The sequence below is a fragment of the Pavona decussata genome, unplaced genomic scaffold, assembly GCF_977016875.1.
Source record: "Pavona decussata unplaced genomic scaffold, jaPavDecu1.1 SCAFFOLD_75, whole genome shotgun sequence".
Lineage (NCBI taxonomy): Eukaryota > Metazoa > Cnidaria > Anthozoa > Scleractinia > Agariciidae > Pavona > Pavona decussata.
The window spans coordinates 170001-192085 of record NW_028145493.1 but is presented as its reverse complement, the minus strand read 5'-3'; the positions used below and the strand labels follow the sequence as shown (position 1 = coordinate 192085).

At 39.5% G+C, this 22085-nt stretch overlaps 1 protein-coding gene and 2 pseudogenes across 1 annotated transcript; 1 reads left to right on the top strand and 2 right to left on the bottom strand.

The window, feature by feature from the left end:
• Positions 1–536: 536 nt before the first annotated feature.
• LOC146476659 (uncharacterized) lies at positions 537–2807 on the top strand (annotated as a pseudogene).
• An 844-nt stretch (positions 2808–3651) lies between these two features.
• On the bottom strand, positions 3652–4459 carry LOC146476658 (uncharacterized; annotated as a pseudogene).
• A 14936-nt stretch (positions 4460–19395) lies between these two features.
• Positions 19396–21129, bottom strand: LOC146476657 (uncharacterized). The gene has a single exon (XM_085114247.1). The coding sequence runs from the start codon at positions 21112–21114 to the stop codon at positions 19504–19506; it is 1611 nt and encodes a 536-aa protein (XP_084970373.1). The 5' UTR covers positions 21115–21129; the 3' UTR covers positions 19396–19503.
• Between the last annotated feature and the right edge of the window lie 956 nt (positions 21130–22085).

Sequence of the window (22085 nt, the reverse complement as noted above, 5' to 3'; positions counted from 1 at the left end):
TGTTGAAACGAAGTGTAAAACATTTGTCCCCCCTGGAAGTCAAGTCTAACGAGAGTGGTCAAATTGACGGAGCCGAAGAATTTGAAACAGAAGTGACGAGCATTCCCCCTGAGTGTGCTACGCCGAACGTTAGACCCCGTCTCAATGCTGCGATGATGGGTGAACTATTGCGAAGATTTCTTTCATAGCATGTACTATATTCAAACGATTTTATCGACAGTTTTTCACTGATGTGACCCAAACCGGGGGAGTGTGTCGTAAATCGTTTGTTACACTATTTGTTTTGTTGGACCGTACATGCAAACAGTACATTGATGATTGACATTTGATTATTAATTTGATTGACGTGTACCTCGTGATTACATTAGCACATACTTTTGTATCTTTTATATCGTTTTGTCTGCATATCAAAGTTCAGTTGTGGTTTTACGCTTTTCGAGTATGTTGTAAATAGCACGAGTCTAGTGAATTTCGATTACATCGTTTTTGAATGTCATTGCGTTTGGTTTTCTTCTGGATCTGTTTTACGACACAGGATGACTAGAAAGAAAGCTAGATCGGCCTATAGGAAAAAAAGAAAACGAAAACCGTTTTATGGTGTACAAAGACACGCTCTGAAACCTGAAGAATCCGCTTCATCAGTAGACAGAGAAATCGCCATTTGCAGTGCAACATCAGGATCTCCTGCTCCTAGTAGAAAGGAGCTGTCCGACTCGGAATATGAAGAACACATTGGACCCTCATGGAAGAAAATGAAGCATTAATTGGAGGAGAGTTCTGGCGATGAGACTTCTGTTCAAGAAAAACTAAATGAGGAGTACAGATTGATCAGTCTACAAAATTTATCAACAGTAGTATCAAACGTGCACGTATGCAAGGAAGGTGAGAATTTTTTTATTCTTGTTTCACAAATTGAATTTGTGTTGCTTTTAAACTCTTGGTGTTCGAGAATTTGCTGTGGCCCTCATTTCTTCTGGCCTGTGATTAGTGAGAAAGTAATAACTTTGATGCAAAATTCCAGTTTTAAATTAGCATGGAAATAGTCAACTGAGTTCATGTCATGTAAACGTAAAGTCCTGCCATAAAATGTTTTTGTCAGAGTTATAACTGTTACAGTCATTTTCATCTTGTTAAGTCGCAGTTGATTTTTTATCTTAGGTAATTTAATTCTTGAGAATACCGAGATTAGAGCCAGACTGATGTCAGAGCTTTCCCTTGAGTGTAGTTCCTGCCATGAAGCCAGCCCTCCTCCAACATCCTCCAGCATGACCACCCGTGGAAGATCATTTGACATCAACTGCCGAGCAGTGTAACATTCTATTGAGACTGGCAGTGGCTATGAAGGCCTTGCTGCATTTTGTAGTGTAATGAACATGCCTTGTCTCAGTTCGCCTGCTTACTACAAGCAGGTTGACAACATTTTGACGTCTCTTGAAGATGAAGCAGCAAAGGAGATGACACAGGCTGGGGAAAGAGTTCGACTGTCTATCCTGGATCAAGACCCTGATAAAGACAACAATGAAACTCTTGACATGGCTGTTAGTTTTGATAGCATATGGGCCAAAAGGGGGTTCACATCATTAACTGGAGTTGTATTTGTCCCCTCAGTATAAGACACCTGAGAAGTCGAAATCCTGCCAGAAATGTGCTTTTAAGAAATCCAAGTGCGAAAATGATAAGGAAGTTGAGGAATGGCTGCTGGACCATGAATGTGACATAACCTATGTTGGTAGCTCACCAGCAATGGAATCAGAGGGAGCTGTCGTCTTGTGGGGTAGATCGATAGAACATCACAATCTGAGGTATAAATGGATGGTGAGTGACGGTGATAGCAAGGCTTTCAAATCTGTAGAGAGTGTGTATGGTGAACTGAAAGTCGAAAATTTAGACTGCGTTAGACACGTACGAAAAAGGATGGGGAAGCATCTACTCACCCTAAAGGCCAGAACAAAGGGGAAACTTGCAGACGGTATTTCCATTGGAGGTCGTGGGCGCCTGACTGAGAAGAGGATCAAGCAGCTGCAGAAATATTACGGTCTTGCTATACATGGATCAGGAGTTCTGGACTTCCCGTTGGATCGCATGGCATTGTGGGTAGGCGGGTTCAGAAAAGAGGGGCATCAACTTGCAGCTTCGCCATATTGGGTCTCTGCTTGTTTGAAGTTGTTTCGCTTGATTTATTACCCTTTGCATTCACAATCGAATCGAAATGAGACACAAACTCCTGTGACAAGGTAAAAAGAGGTAAGGAGTCGTTTTTCTGTTCTGTTTGGTTTTTATCTGTTAACTAAATAAATGGACAGAAGTCGGAGCCGAAGTGAAGCTCTAATAGTTGAATACGTTTTTTTCTGTCTTTCGAGGTCATCCAGACATGGAAACACGAGCAACTGAAAGAGTTCTGTCACAAGCGGGACTTGAAGGTTTCAAGACCCAAACCTGAACTTGTAGCCCGCATATTTGCCGCGGCAGAAATGAGCATTGCTATCAAGCCTCTGGAACGAATTGCTACTACCGATAAAGAGAAGGCAAAGTTACTCATAATGCCAAACGGGACCTCAGTTCCAGATCCTTTGTCACTGAAGGATGGTTGGGTGAAGGAAAGTGAAAGCATGACTTCTTGGTCGCCGATAAACCTGAGTGATATAACATTGTTTTTGATGAGTGATCACCCAGGGAAGGATGTTGACTTCCAGAAACGTGTTCTAAATGAATACAAAAAAGTGAAGGCGTATCGTTTGTTTGACTTTGGCTGGTTGACAGAGATATCATCTTATAAAATCACGGATGACTCGCAATATTGCTTTTAAAAGCAAAATGCACTCATTCAATGAAAATATCGAATACACCGCATTCCGCATGGATTTGTGTGAACGAGAATAATGGCTTTATATTTAATGCCTACTGTAGATGTGTTGCTGGGTTTGTATTACCAAGATAGATGAGAGGGAGCATAAATTACTGTAATTACTATCAAGTAGCTTTAAAGAGGCAGCATCAGTACTTTGCACAGGTCCAGGGTGGGATGGCCATAACAAAGAGGAAATTGTGTTATTAATTTCTACACACAAAAGGGCTATCACTTGGAAACAATCAGATTTAATGCCACAGGCTTGAAGAAAATCTAACCTGGTTTTATATTAATTGTCTTTCACCAGCCCTGAAACTACTGCAAAAATAAATTGTTTTAAAAAGTACCTAGAAAATGGATCTGACTGAGAAGATGTTATAAACAGGTAATCATATTTCCATGGAGCCTTCCCAATATAATTGAACAACTACATGTATTATTGTATAGTTATTGTATGACTGTCCCATATATATACTATATATTACTTTTCAGAGAGGTGGGCCAGGCCCTTTGCCCCCCCCCCCCCCCCCTCCCCTGGCTAAGGCCCTGATTATGCATATTTGAGGTAATGTAATCTTATCAGTGGAAGGAAACCAGTTTCACTAAACCTTTGAACATACTATTGATATCTTGAATTGTGTTATTCCAGAACAGGTAGAAAAAGTCCGTACCCAAACCATGGGGGGAATTATTTTTCAAACGACCACCCAACCCCTAAGGAATTTCCAAATGAAAAGTGTAGTGTTTTTATGGATGTTTATCTCCTATAAAACAGGCAGCAAATTGCCCCTCCCCCTGGAATTTCCAATTTCCCTCCATGGTGGGGGTATGGATTTTCTCGTGAATTACACATTTTACCCTATATCTTGAGCCAAAAAAAACGTGTTACTTGCAAAGGGGCTTGTACAAATTGCATAATGCAGCACTGACAATGATAATGTTATCAAGATTACCAATAAGAGAGATAGGCAGTTTGTTCTTGATTATACGGAACATTTTCAGCCGCCTGATGGACTGTTCTACAAAAATGCGTAGATTAGCCACTGTCTTAGTTTTCTGTACATCAGCTTTCGTGAACTGCTCTTGTCCACGTTTCCCTGGCGGAATAAAAAGGTCAGCTCTGTGAAGCAAAAGATCCTCTGCAATAGTGAATCCACGATCTGCCATTACTGAATCATATGGCTCAAGGATGTTGTAAAACTCTGATTCCCTCGTCAAATGGACATCTGAGGTGCGCCCACCCCATGCCTCTGAGATGAAGTTAAAGGCCCCATTTGGAGTGATCGAAACTAGGATTTTTGCAGTATTGTGGTGCTTGTAATCTGACCACGTCGATGCTCTGATTACAGGGTCGCTTGGGGTCTCTATAAAAATTTCAGTGCAGTCTATTATATGGCGCACCTTGCAGTATCCTGTTTTTTTGAACTTCTTTGGCAGTGTTTTCTTTACAACTTCCATGCTAGGATTATATATTAGGCATTTCAGTTCACTAGCCCAAATTTTGACCCATGTGTTGAAAATAGTTCATACGGTACTGCGTGAAATACCAAATCTTTGTGCAAGGTCTGCATTCGTGAATCCCAAACGGAATTTCATTAGTGTTAAAAAAAACTCGACCTTTTGAGAAAGATCCCGTTTTGGTCCAAAACTTTTGGGTACTTTCCAAAAGTTCCCAAGCTACCAAGGCCTCGGCCAACAAGCAAACCAATGTCTATGAATTGGAGGAGTGTACGTCATATTTCAATGAGGAGCAACAGCTTCCTCGAAGATTAAGCAAAGATGGTATATTTGACATGGTGGGATGGTTTGTTGACATATGAAGAATATAAGACAATATTGTTATCAAAGTCCCAAAGCCCCTATGATGGAAGTGATTGTGCCACAGTATGGTAGTGCACACAAATACATATTTTATTTGCATTATTATGTTTAGTGCCCTAAGTGGTAAAATGAATCTGAAGGCACAATTATCACAATTACCACTGTACAACAGTTACCCTATCCTAAGATCTACTGAGGAAAGCTAAGGTCAAACCTCTTTCAAACAGGACCCTCATGTGAACAGAAGGGTGCCCTCGGACCACATTCAGTGTCCGTTTAGAATAGGTGTCTGCTTTCGGAAGATTAAAAATGCAGTGTTCCTATGTGGCTGGGCCCATTGCTGAGTGTCCTGTAGAGGAGGCATATGCACATCTAGGAGGTGTCCCCTAGTAGAGGTTCAACTGTAGTTCATATTTAAATTTAAACATAACAAAGGTTTATAAAACTATCTAAAAGGAAAATGTTTACCATCAAACAACAGTAAAATACCAACAATTTACAGCGCAATTTGAACTCAAGAAAGGTGCTTGGTTTGCTGTTTCTTATAAATACATTCATTTGTATAGCTGCCAACTTTTACAAACGAAATTCTATCCTGGGAGTTCCAGTAGTTTCCCAAGATGTCCTAAGATCTCACCATCTTTAATTGCTTTCCCTTGATTGTTTCGACAGATTTATAACACATACACACAACATCATTTACCACTCCTACAAACTTGTGCAGGCTCTCATCCAAAACTCTGCCACTCTGGTCTGAATCCTGACTACCTATTTTAGTAAGAATTTCACTGGCTAATCTTGACTCGCTTTCTTCATGACTTAACGACAATCTTTGGAGAACAGATAAAATGTCCTTCACCTCCACATGTTCAGCTTCTTTCACCAAAACTGTTTCAATGATCTCACGGTCTAGATCGTCGTCGTCGAGGCTAAGAAGGATCAAAAGATCTTCCTCCTCGACGGCCGCCATCTTTTTTCACAATCTCAGAGAAAAGGGTAAATACCTGTTTCTATACCTCAAACTGCCCTTGGACATTTCCTTAAAATTACATGAAGTAGGCTCAGGTTAGCATAAATAGCACTCCGGTTAGCCTAAGGGTGCGGACGCACTGGACTGGCAAAATTTGTTTGGCCCTTCCAAAAATCTCGACAAAATTTGTCTCTGCCAAATTTTCAATTTGTCAAGTGTGGGGCGCTGAGACACAGCAAAATATTTGTTAACCACAAGTGTCAATCACACGGAAATAAACGCCATCGCTTGCGCGCTGTTCGCGGGAAAGGTTACATGAGATCTCAGGAGTCATGGGCTTATGGTGATCTTTAACCGCTTCGATCGAATATGTTGCCTCGGCATATCATTGCTTTTGTTCTAGTTTTTTTCTTCCTTGAATTCGTTCAACTCCAACAGAGGCAGTTGCTACTTCTACTATGCCAATGGAGGCTTCACCTTGTTCGACTGCAACTGGTTCTAGAGTACCACAACAGATTTGTCCGTAGAAGGCGGCGAAGGCCTCATCCTTATTATTGGAACCTACCTAGGCCTTGTAATTCTTGGTTTGAAATTCATTTTCATAGGCGTAATATCCCCGAAAAAAATTTTTTTTTCTTGATTCACATTTTCCTTCAAATCATGGCGTGTAAATTAACAAATCTGTCAGATATCACGCCTGACAAAAATTTGTCCTGCTCCGAGGCAAGGACTACGGCGTCTTTGAAGTTTGGTAAGGCTTGACAAAATTTGGTAGATCTAAAAATCACCGGGCGCACTTGTCTCAGGGAACTAGTGACAGATTTTTTCGCAAAATAAACAAAAATTTGCCCAGTGCGTCCGGGCCCTTAAAAGCACTCGGGTTAGCAAGAAGAGCGCGCTCGCCCCAGTCCCACACCGCATCACACATCGCTCAAGAGGCAAGTGCGCGTTTCACCGCTCATTCTTTTCTGCGCCCTGGGCTTACTTCACCCCCCCCCCCCCCCCCCACCACAGGTATGGAAGGGCTTGCAAATCAGAAATAGCGAGGGCGTGAACATGGGCTCATTTTCCGAACAGCGGCTGGTAATAGAGCCTAGTCTGATTGTTGTTGCCCAGAAGTTCTAAGTGTAAGATACTGACTATATGGTCAGAATATGACGCTGTTTTTGAATTATCTGTTGACTAAGCATAGCGCCTGTTGAATGAAAACAGCGTGTGTTAAAGTTGAATAAATATTGCCGTTGAATGAAATTAGCAAGGGTTGAAATAAAATACAATTACACGTCGTTGAATGAGAAGTTAAACTGTTAAAGTGTATCTCAAGTGGGGTTTTGGATGCTTTCTTCGCATCGCTCTCCACTCTCTTCGCCTGGTTAATAAAGTGTTGTGTAAAGCCTTGAAAAGGGGGGTTTACCTAAAACCAGGAATCCGGAATCCGGAATCCAAAAAGCAAAAATGAAAATTCGTCGACATGAAAATTTCAACGAAGGTTAAAGTCAATTGGGAAACAGTTTTTATAGCTCTTGGAAAATTTTTAATTACAGTCAGGAGCCCAGTGAAATTTTCAAAAGTTTGCCCGAGATTTCAATTGTTGCAGTTAAGCCTATGGTCTTAGTATTCTAAGGCAGTCCCTTTAAAGCGTAAAACTTTAAAACACACCAGAACGACACCTATCTATGTTTATAGAATCAAATACACGGAATCCGTAAATCAGGAAAGACTTTCTTTTCTTTCTATCTTTCTTTGTCTGTGTAACTTGCCGTATGCTGATTGGCTTGTGAGTAGGGGATTTTCGTTCTTTCGGAAGGGCTAGGGGAGAGAGATGTGTACGATTGGTGGTGTTTTGACAGGTACACTAGGCAAATTAACGCATTCACAATGGTGACGATAGAAATATATGTTTACACGTGTCATAACATTGTGACTAACGTATATAGAGGGTATGCACTGTCACGCAGTAAAAAAATAAATCGAAAACCATCCAGTGGAAAAGGGTGAGAAGTTGTGATATTATGGAGGATGACTCAAAGAGACAATTCTCCAAATTGTAGGCCTTTACGTCTTCCCAAACGTCAGATATGCGTCGAAATGTTTTGCAGAAATCTACAGAGCAAAGTATGGATCCGCCATGTTGGTGTACCTCCATGGAAAACCAATATGGTGGCCGAAAAATAGTGTTAACTTTGGAGGCTCTTTAGTTTTGGATTTTAGAAAATTATGACGTCACATGCATACGGCTCAACAAATTGTTTGGAAATGGGGCTTAAAATATTTAGACTTATTACTTCTAAATCAAAATAAATAGATCTACGGCTTCCAAGGTATCTGGAATTAGAGGATATAAAATAATTTGTTATCTACATCCTGCTATTGTGATTACCAAATTATGGGAAATCGTTCACAGGCTCCTGAAGTTCTTACTGTATTTCAAAAAATGCCATCGACATAAAACGTTTCCTTTGTACCGGCAGCTCGGCACTCTTTTGTAAAAAGGTGCATAAATGAATACATGCATACATGACTGAACGTGCGAATGTATGCCGACAGGCATGGCAGAACCACGAGCGAGTGAGTGAGTGAGAGAGGGAAGAAAGGGAATGAATGAATGAACGAACGAACGGACGGATGGACGGATGAGTTGATAAATGAATAAATAACTGTGCCCGCTGTCTATTCAGGGTCGGTGCCAATTCAAAGCTTTTTTTTAGATGAAATCTAAGCCACCCCCCATACCAACTTGTTTCAAGACTTTTTATATTATTATGCAAAGACAGTGAGTCTTGCGAAGAGTTGATGAGTGATAAACGCAACGCTGACTCTTTTCTCTAGTTACCTTTCATTGTCTCTCTACGTGTTATGGCAGTAGGAAACGTTAACGAGTAGGAAGAGGTGTGGGGGTTTTTAAGAGTACGTTTGAAGATTGGGAACCTTTATTCCAAATGATTGGCTCAACTACCTAAGCAACTGAAATCTAAGGCAAACTTTTGAAAATTTCACTGGGCTCGTGACTGATATTGTTATTTTTCAAACGCTATAAAAACTGTTTTCCAAGTGACTTTAACCTTCGTTGAAATTTTCATGTTGACGAATTTTAATTTTTTTTTTATTCCGGATTCCTGATTTTAGGTAAACCCTAAATGTGCATAAGAGGAAGAGTTTTTCAAAAAACAAGACATGCCATCGGAAAAAATCTTCTTTCCCCATTTTAATTCCTTGAATCTGTTCATTCTGTCGAATACAGCAAGAGAGAACTTCTAAACTTAAAATAAGTAAGAGTGGCGACAGCGGAACTCCTTGTCGTACTCCTCGGTCGACACTAAAATAACTAGAAGCAAAACCATTATTTATTACACAGCTTGACACATCGGAGTAAAAAGTTCGAACCCACTGAATGAAGGATGGCTAAAAATGAAAGGCCCCGAAGTACCTTGATTATACACTCATGATCCAAAGAATCAAAAGCTTTTTCAAAATCTATTGTGATTAACATTCCCGAAATATCAGTTTGTTTCGAATATTCAATTACAACCTCAATAGTCCTTACGGCGTCAAAAATTGACCTACCTTTGATATAGGCATTTTGACTATGATGGATTACGTCAGGTAAGATAGATTCTAGTCGTTTGGCCAGAGTCTTTGACGCAATTTTAGTGTCCACGTTGATCAGAGAGATTGGTCTCCAGTTTTTAATGAATTTCTTGTCTTTACCTTTCTTTTCCAACAAAGTAATAACCGCTTGCTTCTGTGAATTAGATAATTCGCCATGTTCATGTGCGTAGTTAAAACATTCCACCAAATGTTTTCCAAGAATTGGCCAGAAAGTTTGGTAAAATTCTGCCGTGAGACCGTCATTGCCCGGTGTTTTGTTATTTTGAAAAGTTTTTAAGGTGTTAAAGCATTCGCCAATAGTCAATTTTTTCTCACATTTTTCTTTTTGTTCCTCAGTGAGGTTTGGCACCGAAACGCTTTTCAGAAATTTATCCAACGAATTATTGCTACACTGGCTTGGATTCCTCTGATAAAGGCTAGAATAAAAGTCGTGAAGGTCTTGCCTAATTACTTTAGGATTTGTGGAAACTGATTGAGTTCTCGTAAAAATTTTTCTGAGAGTACTTTTGTTACCTCTGGATTTCTCTAGATTTAAAAAGTACTTGTTACTTTTCTCACCTTGTTCATACCAATTTGCTTTCGAGCGTATTATTGCTCCTTTTGCCATATTTTCATACCAAAGGTCGTATTCGGTTTTAAGAATCTCCAATCTGTTAATATTTTCAGTCGATGGGTCTTGATCGCACAACAACTGACACTGTTTAGAGTTTCCTTCCAATTCGGACATTTTAGCTCTCCTTTCTTTAGCTTTGCTTTTACTGTACGGTATCGTATCTTGTCTAATTTTGTATGTCAGAAGATCCCAGAACAGTCTATAGGGTCCTGCACATCATTAAACTCCTTGATCCACTCCTGATAGCGGTGATTTATCATATCAACATATTCTTTGTCATCTAGTAGACTCGCATTAAATTTTCAAAATGAGGGACCGCGTGATTCATTGTCAATCCCCTTGATTGTTAATAAGATTGCCGAGTGATCGGATTTAATAGAAGGAATTATATTAACCTGATCAATCTCTTCTTGAAGTGCATTATCAGCTAACCAGTAATAGAGCCTTCTTTGTATAAACGGCGTTTTCTGCCGCCAAGAAAAACGTTTCGTTCCAGGGTTTCTAACCCTCCAGATATCGACTAAGTCATGTGATGAACAAATATCTTTATTTATTTATTTATTTTTATTTATAAACTTCGCCAGAGGAGAAAAAAAAAAACAAAATGAAGAAACCTTTGACAGGAGAGAACTCACAGAACAATATGTTCCAATAACGAGACTCCTTGTATAAATGAAATCACATCATAATAATTAAGTATTGACAACACATTTTAACTAATAATACAGGTAATGATCTGCTTTGATGACATTTTATGCAGACACTTTTCAACGTTTGAGGTACTGCGGGATCGTACACATTTAACGTCAAATCTAGGTATGTTTTGCAGATTCCTTCAGAGTTAGTTTTCCGCCCTGTCCATCAAGGTTCGGATCTAGTACCACATTAAAATCTCCACCAACTATAACTTTGCTGTCATCATTTGTCACGCAATTGACCAATTCATGTTTAATTCAATCGAAAAAAAACGATCTGTTCAGTTGTTTTATTGGGTGCATAAATATTCAGGAAAGTAAATTTCTGGTCCTGTACCAACGCTTGCAACAAAATATGTCCTCCCTCACCATCGCGGTATACTGACTCAAGTTCGAATTCTAAAGTATTTTTTATCGAGATTAAAACTCCCCTACTTAACTGTGCTCAGAGCCATGAGGAAAAAACATGTCAGCTTTCCAGTGTTGTTTCCAAATATTTCCTACTTCTCTGGTGCTATACGTTTGTTGCAAAAAGCAAATGTCAGCTTCCTGCTTCATTAGCCATCCAAACACTGCTTTACAAAAGAGAGAGCGTATTCAAAAGAGCGAATCCCTCGAGCATTTAGAGATACTAATTTAAATGCAAAATTCATTAATTACCTTTATACAATTATGCACCACTCGCCACCAAACTTGATAGTAGATCACCCTAATTTTACCTCTTACTTCGAAATATATTAAACTTGCATACCTCCTAAAGAAAAAACAAACTTGCAAAACCCCCAACACAACACTAGGAACAATAGTTAACACTAAACAGGAGTTTTGAACAAAAGACGGTAACCAGAGAAACTGTCGATTACCGTTGAATGAATCGAAGAGAGATATAAAAGGAAAAACAAAAGCAAAAGCAAAAAGAAAGACAAAAAAGACAAAAAAATAAAAAAAAATAAAAACACCTTAAGCCAAGATTTCGAATTTGACTCCAAGTTTCCCAATCGCTCTCGAAAAAAAAAAAGATTCGATTTCGTTTCCATAAAATTAATGAAGAAAAAGAAAATGAAATGGCTTATAATAAGAATGTTAACATTAAACGGGAAAAAATATCGTATCACAATTAGTTATTATAATAATTCATTTATAGAAATTGGCGAGGGCACAAAACCTCATCAACTCTTTCCCTCTTCAACTTTGGAAGCAGCATTAAAAGGTGGATATCAACCTCTTATACGAATGCAGAAAGCTGCGTGCTCAATAATGGCTTTTGCACTGACTACTTCATGATATCTCGCGACCTGTACCTGGTCAATTGTACGATCCTGCCCCTGCCATCCCTAGTTTTGTAGCGTCTTTTAAATTTGGCGTCTTTTGGTTGATCGTGTTTTAATTATTTGTATTATGGGAGGTGCCTCGCATGGGTCCTAGCGTCCCGTTCGCACCTGCCCTTTTGACCTCATCACTTTCAATCACTTTACACATATATTTCATTTCTTTCTGGCTGTTTAACTTGCTGTATGTAACATGTGTAATGGTCAATAAAGCTGTTAAAAAAATCTGGAGGTATAAGGCAAGGCTGCCCAATATCCCCCTATCCGTTTCTCGTCGCTGCTGAGGTTCTAGCCATCAAGATAAGACAAGACAATAGGATTAAGGGCATCAAACTTTTCGGAACAGAATTTAAGCTGAGCCAGTTCGCTGATAACACTTCAGCTTTTTTAGATAGCCTGACTTCGGCTGAAAACCTTATTGAAACCCTAAATGATCATGGGAAAATATCTGGCTTGAAATTGAACGCTTCTAAAACTAAAGCGATATGGTTGGGCCCATGGAGGAACAAAAAAGCCAAGCCCCTAGGCTTTAAATGGACTAAAAGATCCTGTCCGAATTTTAGGAGTATATGTTTCTTACAATGTGGAAGAAAATGCAAAAAGAAATTTTGCAAAGAAAGTTCAAAATCTGAACACTACTCTTGATATCTGGAGTTCCCAAAATCTGACTATTTTTGGTAATGTTTGATATTAAAATGCTTAGGTATTAGGCATCTGATATATTCCACTACAATGTTGGGAGTTATTGTTGGTAATTATTAAGTCGACGACAGTGTCTCTTTTTAACTTTATGTGGTGCAAAAAGCCAGATAAGGTTAAAAGACAGGTTCTTTAGCAGAATTACCAAGACGGAGGATTGCAGGTACCCAACTTTGAAGTCATGTCCAAGGCTCTTAACGTTGCCTGGATAGGAAGGTTTCTCTCTGTTCAACAGCCTCATGGAAAGGAAAACTGGGAAGTAATTCCCGAGTACTGCTTTGGGAAATTCGGCGGTCTAAATTTCTTCTTAAGATGTAACTATGATAAAGGATCCCTTTCTTTTATAAGGAGATTTTACTCTCTTTTTTGGAACTCAAGAGCCTATGTCATACCCAGTTTAGACAAGACTTTATATTGTTTAATAACAAGGAAATTTTGATCGAAGGTAAAACGTTCTTTTTAAAAAATTGGTATCAGAAAAGAGTTATATGCATTCAAGATCTCTTAAACAATGATGGGCACCTGCTATCTTTCCAGGAGTTTCAATATAAATTCAATATTAAATGTAATTTTCTTCAGTATTTTCAAGTAGTCTCTGCAATACCAAAATAACTACTGGAAAAAGCCCGGGGGGGTTCCTATTGATAAACGACAATTTTTAGTCGGTGAAACTGTGTTCAATCTTTCATGCACTGTTACAATTTATTGATTTATTAAGTTTAAAATGTAAAGATTATTATTGGCTTTTAATCAGGAGCACCCCCCAAGAAATTAAAGCAGCTAGTAAGTGGCAACAGGATCTTTCCCTAAACGATTTCTCGTTGAAGGCCTATTTTCAGCAACTGATGAAAATTTGCAAGGAAAACAAGATCAAGTAATTTTATTTCAAGCTTTTACATAGAGTAGTTGTTTCAAAGAAAGAATCATGTTACTTTGGAGTGGAAAAAGATCCCAATTGTAACTACTGTGGTCAAGTAGACTCTATTAAACACACCTTCATCGAATGTTATCATACCAAAGCTTTTTTCCAAAGTGTTCTGGCAATTTTCAATGAAGAGCACTCTACTACCTTCACGTTATGTGATATAGAAATGATCTTTGGTAAAATTCTTCCAACAGGACCTCTGCCCTGTAAGATTACTCGAAAATTGAATTATTTTATCCTATATGCCAAGTACTATCTGTATAATAAAAAATGTAACAAAAAGGAGTTAGATCTCCATGAATTTGTATGTAAACTTAACTATAAATACCGTATCGAGAAATTGGTCTAACTCTATACATTAATTCTGTTTAGTGTTTAATAATGCATTGTCATGTATGATAGTATGTAGTACTAAGTGTTTTTCTTTTGTCCAAACTGTAATTTAAGTGTAGTACTTGTTATACATTTGTGCTAAGATGCAAATAAAATAAAAAATATAAATAAAATAAAATAAAACTCCATCAATAAACAGTTTGTCTGGTTCTGCACGGTTAAAATAAGCCTGCTTACCAGCTTTTCTCGCCTCAGATAACTTCTTTCCTTGCGCCTTTCTTCTTTTCACGATGTCGCGGGAGAGATCGTCAGATATGGCATACTCGGTGCCCTTCAAAGAGTTTGCTTTAGAGAATACAAACTCTCTGTCTCCGTGCCGAAGGAAACGGAGATAATAATCGGTCTTGGACGGCTGTCTTCTTTAGGCTTCCCAACTGAAGTTCGATTTCTGCGAATTCCTCCGACTTTATCCCCAAATGATGCTCCATAAAGGCCTTCAAGGTGGTGTACGTATCTTCTTGATCTCCTTCTTCACAGATGCCATAGAACCACAAATTCGCCTCTAGAATAAACTTCTGCATACAAGAGCTTGTCCTCCAGCTCTTTACATTTCTATTCACAGTCCACTTTAAGTTTTTCCCTGGCAGCCTTTGCCTCATTTACTGTTGTGTCGAGGGCGTTGAGGCCATGTTCTATTTCCTCAACAGTTTTGCACGTGTTTGAAAGAGCATCTTCGAGCCCTTGAACTCTATTGTCCAACATTACAAGTTTGTTCACAAGTTTCGTAACTTTGGACTCAATTTGAGTAAGTTTTTATCCATTTCCGCTAATCTTATGAGGACAAGGTCTAGTTTGGATTCCAAGGTCTGTGCCATTTCTAAAGCTTCGTACAATTCGACTACAGATTCGTCAACAGAACAGTCACGTGAAGAGTTTGAGCTCACCGATGATGTTTCCCGGACTCTTTTCTTGGCGGGGGATATTGAATCTCTGTCAGGCAAACTAGAGTCGCTTCCGCGAACTTTTCTTTTGCCGCTCATATCATGATTTAGCCATGTAAGTGGGAAGACAACGAACAAATTGGGGAGCGACCAGAAACACGACTATTCGCTCCGCATACCTCAGCCCAGTCTCTGAACAGTAATAATAATAATAATAATAATAATAATAATAATAATAATAATAATAATAATAATAATAATAATAATAATAATATAATCTTTATTAACATATACTAAGCAGCTGAAATTGTTATTTACAAGTTAAAAGTTGAGAAAAGAACTATTAGGAGCGCCTGTCTGTAAAAATCAAACAAATTCTAAATTTCGTGGCAAGGGTGGAAAATTCGATTTCTTTCATATTTTAATGTCAGATAGGCTAGGATACAACTAAAATCACTGTATAGTTTTTTCTGTGAAATATCCTTTTATTTCAAAGAAAAATGCAAATAACGAAAATCCGTTAAAATCGTCATTTGAGGCGCTAAATTATTACACGGGTTTGAGAGCCTCGCGTGCTAAAACAAATCATTCTGCCGCTTTTAAAACACTCAAATCTCTTTTTACAATCCTTAAATGTCTGTTGGCATGATGTTCGGAAAAATTACGTCGATCTGTGTATATGAAATAATTTAATTTCGAAGGCATGCAATTCACTGCAGTAAAAGTACTTCGTGAATAAAATTAATTTTCACCATGTGCGAAACCTTCAAATCGATTAAGCTTCTGGTGGTTGATTGTTAGAAGGATGGTCTATAGATTCCTGTAAAAATGTCTTTGGGCAAATGATTAACAGGGACGTGAGAGCTATTCAAAGTCCGTAAAAAATGCAAATATTTGACCCCGCGCGGTAAACTTTGAAGTTGCGGGTCAGACAATTTTTAGTCCGTGTACATGCCTTGACCCATATTAGGTTAAAATAAACACATACAAAAACATTTCGAAATGTTCTCACCTTATAATATGCTGTAAAAGTCAGGTCCAAAGGCCATTTTAGCACGATTCTCTTGTCGTTCGTCGCATAAGTTTGAGCCGGCTGTTTGTACGTCCGATGTACACCACGCAAACTGGTAGAATACAAATCTTTGATCAAATTTGTGAAGTTTCGGCGCATTTCATCAAGACTGCATCTTCTTCTAAGGCTGAGTCATTTGTGAAATATTGCTTGGTTTACAGTGCAAGAAAATGTTATATCTGACCGCTGCTAGAATCACAAAAAATGTCGGCGGTTTCAGTCTTCTTACATTGCAGGCAGCTGTTTGTTCGTCAAACAATACAATGTCGTGGACATTTTAGGGGGGTGAGGAGGGTGAAAATGCGAAATGCTTGAAAACTGAACATGAACATACTCAAGGGAACAGCAACAACAACAACAACAATTAACATAGTGATACCTTTAGTTACGTAATTTTTCCCTTACTAAAATCCAGATAATTTATTTATTCGCGATTTCATTTGCGCGCGCTGGCTCGGTTGTTGGGAGCGTTGCCGTAGAGGGGTGGGAGGGGGGGGGGGGGGGGAATAAGATTTTACTAAACCGTATCAGTACTTACTGATGAAGATGTAAACTACTCATCATTTTGCTAGTTCTTTCCATCTTTAAATGCAATAGACCCTAGTATGAAACCAAAAATATCCCTTTTTGCTGGCATCTGTTCGTGATGCTATGTCATGGGCATTTTAAGGGAGTGTGCGAGGACTAAAATGCTTGAAAGCTGCACTGGGTACCAGTCCTGAAACTAGTACATACTCTAGCTTTGAAACACAAAACTGCAAAATTCAAAAAAAAAAAAAAAAAAAAAACAAAAAACAATCCGTTTAAGGAATTTTGTCTTTCCTTGCTTGCTTCATCTTTGGTAAGCCACATTATGAATTTATCACTCGTTGCAGGCTAGCACTATTCTTAGTTAGTATAAATCTACTAGCATTCTATTATGAATGCCGTTCTCTGATTGGCTACACTACCCGCTATCTATTCTGTGATAGATAGTGATTAGCGGTTGTCAACAAAATTCAGCCTACTTTTTCGCGTATTCGAAGTGTCTGTGAGGAGATTTGGATAATTTACTTGTTAAGTTTTGAACGACTAGTAGATTTATACTAAAACAATTAGATTATTCGCTCTCGATTTCTATGCGTGATAGAAATCTCGAGCTCAAAATCTAATTGTTAAATATAATAGCTTTTTGACCTTTATTTTTCTTACTCTTCTTAGTTATACTAGTCCGTTCAAGGCCATAACAGCTTGTAAGTAGTAGGTTAATCGACTGGACATAACTCTGATCGCTGCAGTAAGTGTGCTGTCCTTGACGGGTAGATAGGGCTAGTAACAGGTTATGGTGGTCTGTTGACATTACTAAAGGGAGGAGCAGAATCGGCTCCTATATATTGACTAATGAATGCAGTCTGAAATGTAAAAGAGTACTCTGTTTCCACTGGCTGAAGGGCGACACTTAGGGTCTAGTTAATGCAGTACTACTTGCGGACCAGGTGAGGGGTGGGGTGGGGAAGCGCGTGGGAGGAGATTGGTATAAAACCAGCCTGTAATATCCTATTTCCATTCGAGTTACTGTTATACCTTCACTTTCCTAGCGTAATTCATAAACCAATCATCATGCCACATATTGGAAACAATGGTTTCGGCCTCAAATTTGAAACGCTCTCCTCTCTTCCATTTATCTAATTTTGAAACCAAGTAAGCAGCCCACCCCCTCTCCCCCTTTCCCTCACAAAAAAAAATATATATTCCGATCCTTCAGTTGATAATAATAACCGGTGTTTATGTGGTGCTGGCGTGGGGTGGAGCCTCTGACAGGAGGGGTGCTTTCGCGACGGATGATGTTGTGGCTCACGCGCATTACGTAACACCATAATTTCCTTCAGGTATTATCCAGACACGTTTGTTGGCTTGAACCGCGTAGTTGTAGTGTTGTACCACAAACAAGGGCCTTAAAAGAACTAAAACCCTCCATTTTCAGTGTAACAAACTTGACTTCAATGTCCTCCTAGGATTCCATTAACTCAGGAAAACAAATGAACGGCAATATTTTTCGTAGGGGTGTGTTCCGTTCATTGCTATTTAGTACTATTTATCAGCCATTTTTAATACGTGATGCGCTATTTGGGGTAATCTGCAGGTAAAAAAAAGACCTTTCTCTTCGGTGTTTTGGTTTCATACTAGGATCTATTGTATTAAAAGAATGGAAAGAACTAGGTAAAGGATGTAGTGATCTTCCTCAGTAAGTAATAATCATTATTTTTGTAAAATGTAATCTCTCCATTCCCCCCCCCCCCCCCCCCCACCCCGAACCTGCTAACAAGCCAGCCCGAGCGCGCAAACAATTTCGCGAATGAATAAATTATCTGGATTTTAGCAAGAAAAAAAGAACGTAACTAAGGGTATCACTATCTTAATTGTTGTTGTTGTTGCCTTGGGTTCAGTAATCACGCATTTCCGCATTTCCGCCCTCCTCACCCCCCTAAAATGTGCATGACATTGTATTGCGTGACGAACAAACGGCTACCTGAAATGCAAGATACACTGAGTAGAGTGTAAGCGCCGACATTTTTTGTCATTCTAGCAGCGATCAGATGTAATATTTTCTTGCACTGTAAACCAAGCAATACTTCACAAATGACTTCGCCGTCAAAGAAGATGCAGTCTTGATGAAATGCGCCGAAATATTCGATCAAAGATTTGTATTCTACCAGTTTGCGTGGTGTACATCGGACGTGCAAACAGCCGGCCCAAACTTATGCGACGAACGACAAGAGAATCGTGCTAAAATGGCCTTTGGACCTGACTTTTACAGCATATTATAAGGTGAGAACATTTCGAAATGTTTTCGTATGTACTTATTTTAACCTAATATGGGTCAAGACATGTACACGGACTAAAAATTGTCTGACCCGCAACTTCAAAGTTTACCGCGCGGGGTCAAATATTTGCATTTTTTACGGACTTTGAATAGCTCTCACGTCCCTGTTAATCATTTGCCCTAAGAAATTTTTACAGGACTCTATAGACCATCCTTCTAACAATCAACCACCAGAAGCTTAATCGATTTGAAGGTTTCGCCGATGGTGAAAATTAATTTTATTCACGAAGTACTTTTACTGCAGTGAGTTGTATGCCTTCGAAATTAAATTATTTCATATACACAGATCGACGTAATATTTCCGAAAATCATTCCAACAGATATTTAAGGATTGTAAAAAAAGATTTGAGTGTTTTAAAAGCCGTATAATGATTTGTTTTCGCATGCGAGGCTCTCAAACCCGTGTAATAATTTATCGCCTCAAATGACGGTTTTAACAGATTTTCGTTATTTGCATTTTTCTTTGAAATAAAAGGATATTTCACCGAAAAAACTATACAGTGATTTTAGTTATATCCTAGCCTATCTGACATTAAAATATGAAAGAAATCGAATTTTCCACCCTTGCCGCGATATGCTTGATTTTTACGGACAGGCGCTCTTAAAACCTATATACAATTCATTCCGATTTCGAGACTAATTTTCGAAGCACAAACTTTTCAAAAAAAAATACAAATGTCATAATAATAATAAAAATAATAAAAAACAACATCTTAATCAACATATTCCAAACTATTTACAAGTTAAAAGTTCCGATTCCCAAAAAAAAAAAAAATTCACAGAAAATCAACGGACACACGCTTGGCCAGCGTTTAGGCGACAGTCATCGATGAAATCCCCTTGTGGAATTCTGTGGAAAGGTGTCTTTGAGCCTCTTACGCATATGTGTACCGACCTTAAAATCTCAAAAGAAAGCAATGATCTAATCCAAGTGATAGTAATGTGATAAGGTTCCTCATTCTTTTCTGAGAGCTTCTCGGCTAGGCGTTTGAGAAAGCAATTGCAGTCGGCTCCCATCCCACCGTTGGTTCCAAAAACTAGGGGAGTGAAGGATCGCATTTCAACGTCCAGCACTCTCTGTTGGTACTTCCGCTCTTTCTCCTCTTCCTGCTCTTTAAAGATTGTCGATGTTGCTTTTCCCTGGTTACACTTGGAGTTAACATGCGTTACTCTGACATCGAAAAATGCTGTAACTCCTCGAGACCAAAAGCCCCCTGCCTTCATGTCCAGTCTTGCCTCCAGACTTGTCACCGCGTTTCTGAGGTTGAATAGCTCATTGTCGAGAGGTTGTAGTTGTGGTTCGACTTCAACGTTGGTGCAAACCTTACCAAGAAAAGAGGTAAGTAGGTTGCGGAAGCCATCGTGTCTCTGCGCCACGAACCCTCCCTTTTTGCATGACAGGGCATGGCAAACGGTATACTTCTCCCCACAAACAAACTTGCTTGGTAAATCAGACAGGGGAAAATTATACCTTAAACGCAGAGAGTCTCTGAATTCTTGTTTATTCAGCACTAAGCCTTGATCAACAAGGGGTACTGCGGTAAGCCACGAGCTCGCACCCTTGTCTCTCGATTGGTTAACTGACCGCAGCAGATCCGAGGGTAGAGTGGAATCAATACTTTCCATTCTCGATTTCACCGACACAATTTTTAAAGCTTGATGTTGTCTTTTTAACTCCTCTGTGGACCTCTCGCCTGCCACCATGAAAGTGCTCTGTTTGGTGATGGAATCTACGTGCGATGCTGTTATTGTCGTAGAAGCAGCAAACTGCTGTGGAGCTTCAAACCGTAAGTCAGGTACGACAAGCCCTCCTTGAGCGGGTGTCAAAGTAACAAGCTGAGGCAGATTGCTAGGAAGGGGCTCCGTTTGACCGAATAGTGTTGGGAGGAGTAAGTCGTCAATCGCCTCTTGAATAGGGTCAACGTAATCTTCAAACGACTTTATTGTGCGCATGAAATAGGTAAACTTGGATTTGTAACCCTTCGTGAAAACAGTGTAGGCTGCATGAGGCTGGCTCCTTGCTATCTCAGATAGGGCTTCGAGTTCTCCTTTCCATCCAAGGACCTTTTCCCGACAATATTGATCTTTGAACTCTTGAGATCCGATGACGGCCCCTAAGTGGCGCTGGCCTTCAGTTGTGATATTAACCTCATCTCCAAACACCTTCTTTGCCTCTACTGCAAGTACGTCCGACTTGACAATAAGCCAGCTCTTTCTCCCATTCACAAAGTAGCCAAACTTTTGACCTTCCTTACTCAATTGCCTGTACCAGTTGTGTAACTGCACTATACTCCCTCCTCCAGCTGAGTCGTCTGCTAGCCACACCTGGTTAACCAATGGGCAATGATCCCTCAAATTCTGTATCATTATGGATGTATTAAGTGCGTACCATGGCATCGCTAGCGGGTCTCCTTGTGTGGTACTTTCTTGAGAAAGTAGTTCACCTCCCCCACAAATAAACAGTCTAGATGGGCTTCTATATGTGTTAATAACATAGAGCGCCATTTCTTTGCACATGACCTGGATATTGTGTAAGGCTGCTGACCTATTCATTTGGTTAAAAGCGTTACTAGCATCAATTAGCAATATTCCATCTGTTCCTTCTTCAACAAACACTTGGCTCATTCCATGGATCGCAGCCTCCGCTCCTGCGTTATGACCAGCGCAAACTTGTCGGGGACCCCTCCGCTTCTTTTATTTCCTCCTTTAAGAAACCGCTGACCGTTTTCCCCACTATTCTCCTTAGTACCTCTCCAACACCAATTGGTCTGATTCCCAAGTTCTTATCTAGCGGGATAAGCCTGCAGGACGTGAAAGCTTCAAGTAAGGATGGGTGGTACGATTTCCTTAGCAGATTTCTTGTGAACACGGCTAGCTCTTCTCTCAATATTTTGCCCTCGGTCTTGAAATTCTTAGAGCACAGGATTCTCTCATACAGCTCTGCGTCCATTCCAGGTGGTCTGGCTGAGCCCTTGGTTTTACTTGCCGAGTTGTAGATCGATTCTTGGTCTATGAGGTCATAAACATTTGGGGGAATATAATCAATTGGGCCATGTAAAAAACTCTCCTCTGCGATATCAGCTGACTGTGGGTGCTTGTCCTGTAGCCCTTGCAGGACATCTGGCGATAGATCGAGCAGGCCGGTCGAGCTCTCGTTATCTAGGAGTTTCATTGCAGCTGTCAATTTTCCTTGCAGAACCAGCTTTGAGAAGGCTTTGGATATGTCTTAAACCTCTCTAGGTTTCTTGGAATTCACAAATTTCTCTTGAAAGAACCTCACTTCTTTAAGCAGCAAATCAATTTCCCCTTGTTTCCAGAGTGCTAATCGACGCTTTATTGCTTCACCATGCTCCTTGCTTTTGGAAGTA